Source organism: Cynoglossus semilaevis, chromosome W (assembly GCF_000523025.1).
Source record: "Cynoglossus semilaevis isolate Cse_v1.0 chromosome W, Cse_v1.0, whole genome shotgun sequence".
Lineage (NCBI taxonomy): Eukaryota > Metazoa > Chordata > Actinopteri > Pleuronectiformes > Cynoglossidae > Cynoglossus > Cynoglossus semilaevis.
In genome coordinates, this window is record NC_024327.1 from 3,993,731 (window position 1) to 3,997,314 (window position 3,584).

Genomic DNA, 3,584 nt, shown 5'->3' on the forward strand with positions numbered 1-3,584 from the left:
TCCTGCCTCCTGCCAAAATCCTTTGTCCATTACAACCAACTGTCACGATTAGCACATGCCCAAAATAACCAAGACTTATATTTCTTTATCTGTGAACTGCTCAACCTCAGCTGAAGCTTAGCTCCTCAACCCATTTATTATTGTCAGAGAAATCAAAATCCACACATTGACTTGGGATAATTTGTGAAATTAATTAATGGTGCCTTTATGCTACTTCACTCAAATGTGTGAACAAACGTGTTGGACCAGCTCTGTTATATCCCACAAAATTCCAAGGAACAGTTAGGCATTCTCTGATGGGAAAGTTGTCAAAGAATGTTTGGTGGACATACAGCTTCACCTGCTGTTATTTATTTTTGTGGTCCAACAATATACAGAGTAGAAAATTCATATTTTGTCTTGTTTAGACTGTCAATTAATCTCAATTAATCAGATGAGAAATTTTATTCGACAGCCGACAGAATATTTTTTTTAAAACTCAGGTGAATGACTTTACCTAGCACAGGCGAGTGCCACCAAAGCAGCAGCAGCATTTTCCCTCTGTCTGTGTGTGTGAAGGACCTGCATCTGCACTGGGTTGTTCTCCTGGGTTCCATCTTCCAACCAGGAGCAGAGCAGGGCCTCCAGACCGTTGAGGCAGTCGGCGGGCTCTTTGCTGAGGCTAAGCGGCTGGCAGTCGCGGAGGCAAGCCAGCAACACCTCTGCAGTGACACCGCAGAGTGCTGGGTCACTGCGGGTCTGGGACTGTAACAGTGGGAAGACCAGCAGCAGGCCTACACGCGATGTGAACGGCGCCTGCTCCGGCTGCTGAAGGAGACCTTGTCTCTTGAGCAGAGCCAAGGTCTCCTCGTCAGCACCCCCAGTGCCCTCACGTTCTTGCTGGTCCTCCAGGGCCAACTGCCGCTGCGCCCCCCACAGGCCACGCAGAGCATTAAGACGGTACTCTAACAGGCGTGTGTAAGCGTTGCTTTGATTTTCACAGACAGCACGGAGACGTTCAGCAAGCTCCTCTGGGTTTTTTGTCTCAAAGGTAAGAATCTAGGTAAAAGAACAGAAATTGAGAACAAGAAGAAAAAATGGTTTAAAAAATAATTTTTAGATAGCTAGATAGATGTACTTTATTGATCCCAGGCTGGGAAATTGCAGGGGGGGAGGAGGTTGTTGTTTTTTTTTCTAGTTAGTAAGTTAGGGTTAGGTTAGGTCGTTTTCAACAATGGCTTAAAAGTATAGTAGTACTAAAAATGTGGCACTAGTCTTTAAGTTACCCACAGAAAGTACTCTCTGTTCCAAAGCTACACTCCTAACATTTCGTGGTCATGAGAAAATTTATCTTTTCACTATAGACCTCGCCTGTAAAAAGGCCATTGACAGTGCAAAAATAGTTACATCAAGGGCAACTGGACGGAGTTCAGTTCAGCCTCTTGAATGAGAGGAAAGAGAAAGAAAGAAAGAAAGAGAGGAAAACCTACTCAACCCAGTTGTCCTTGATGTAACTATTTTTGGATTAAATGACCTGGATGAATGAGAACAGTCAATTTTCAATTATTTTAACAATTAATTTGTCATTTCTCTTTAGCTTTTTTCTTTAGCTAGACCATATCCAATTTTCTTGAAATTGTTTTCATTTTCTGCATTAATTTTATATATTTTAAAATTACATTTGACCAGCTTCCAGCACACATTGAAAGACAAAGACAAAGTCTAAAAGACCAAAAAAAACAAGAACATTTGTTGATACGCTGACATATCAAATGCATAATGTACATCTAATCTTTAAATTGTACCTTAAGGTTATTTCAGGTTAATTTGTCTGAGGAAATGATAGACATAACTAATTTACGTTTGCAAAGCAGACTAACACCAAGCAAGGGAATTTAATGTGAAATAAACTTATCACATTATAAGTAACACCAAAGTTTGTTTTTAATAACTAACAACGAGTCCAACGGAATGTATTGTCATCTACACTCTGGAGGAAAAAATCAGAAATTGTGAAGAATATAGGGATAGCCTATCACAAGTGAAACAATGTGCTTCATTTGCACTTAGGCAGCATTTCAGGTATTGATTACACTCACTGTGGCTAATGGAAAAAGAAAATCCATTACACCATTTAGCAAGCACAAGTTGTATTGATTCCATTTCAGAAACCCAACTAAAGTTACAGTAACACACCTTAACTAAATGCTGCTGGACCTTCACTACCCTGCTCTGCAAACAATATTGGAAATGGACAGAAATAGGCAGCATCACGACACCTACAGAAATACCTACCAGTGACCCAGTCAGTTTCCAAGCAGAAAAAGCAAATGATAGGAAAAACATCTGAATCATCATCTCCTTTTAAGGTCGCCTCAGCGCAACATTAGAACTGACCTCTATCTCGCTCCATCTCTTGCTTCCTCTACTGTTACACCAACCATCTTCATGTCCTTCTTCACTTCATCAATGGGGGCCTCCTGATTTCCTAGTGGCCTTTTCATCTTCAACATGCTTTGTCCGTTATCTACCACTATTTCACGTAAAAAAAGTGAATCTTAAATTCAGCCTGGGTTTCTCTCCTCTGATTTGAATTAATCGATCCACCTTGGTAAGAGACAGTAACTTTGTCTACATGTGGACTGAAGGTTACCTTCACACGAACGTAACACCAAATAACTATTCTCATTATATAAAAAGATTGTCCAAGCCCCAGACTCTATGCCAGCTCATCTGTACTCAACTGTATTCTGTAACTCCCTCATGGCACTTTTTGATGAAAAGATCCAGAGAATTCATAAGCATCTCAGTCCACAACCCACCTCCGATACTACTTCTGAACTGACCCCTCCTACCCACTCCTTTTCCTCCTTTCTGCTCCCCTCCACCTCAGAAATCTCAGATCTCATCCGCAAGTCTAAGCTCTCCACCTGTCAGCTGGATCCTCTCCCCACAGTTTTAGTTAAAGCCTACCTCCCTTCTCTGGTCCCTCTCATCTCTGCCATCATCCACTCCTCTCTTACCACTGGGACTGTTCCTTCCTCTTTCAAAATTGCTGCAATAACCCCAACTCTGAAAAAACCTGGTGTTGACCCCACCAATTTCAATAATTTAAGTCCAATTTCCAATCTGCCTTTCATCTCTAAAATCCTTGAGAAAACAGTTGCAACTCAACTTAACGCACATCTTTCCAACAATAACCTCTATGAACAGTTGCAATCTGGTTTCCGCTCCCTCCATAATACAGAAACTGCCACTCTCTTTTCAATCTCATATCAACAATGTCACCGGGTCCGCCTATTTCCACTTACGCAACACCAACCGCCTTCGCGACCCCCCCCCCCCCCCCCCCCCCCCCCACTCCTCATGCCACTTCCATCCTGGTTCACAGCCTAGTCACCTACCGCCTTGACTTTTGCAACTCCCTCCTCTTTGGTCTCACCCACAAATCTCGAACTAGAACTCAGCCGCCCACATCATTACTAGAACCCCTTCCATCCACCACATCACTCCTGTCCTGCAACAACTCCACTGGCTCGCATTCAAAGCCATCCATAACCTCACACCACCATACCTTTCAGAACTTCTCCTTGTCACCTGCCCCT

At 42.6% G+C, this 3,584-nt stretch overlaps 1 protein-coding gene across 1 annotated transcript in view; it reads right to left on the reverse strand.

Annotated features, from left to right (window-relative positions):
- The window catches only part of LOC103396985 (probable E3 ubiquitin-protein ligase HECTD4), a 65,436-nt gene that overhangs the window by 57,465 nt on the left and 4,387 nt on the right, over positions 1-3,584 (reverse strand). Inside the window, 1 exon segment of the mRNA XM_025052920.1 lies at positions 497-1,038. Within this exon segment, the coding sequence (XP_024908688.1) occupies positions 497-1,038 (542 nt within the window).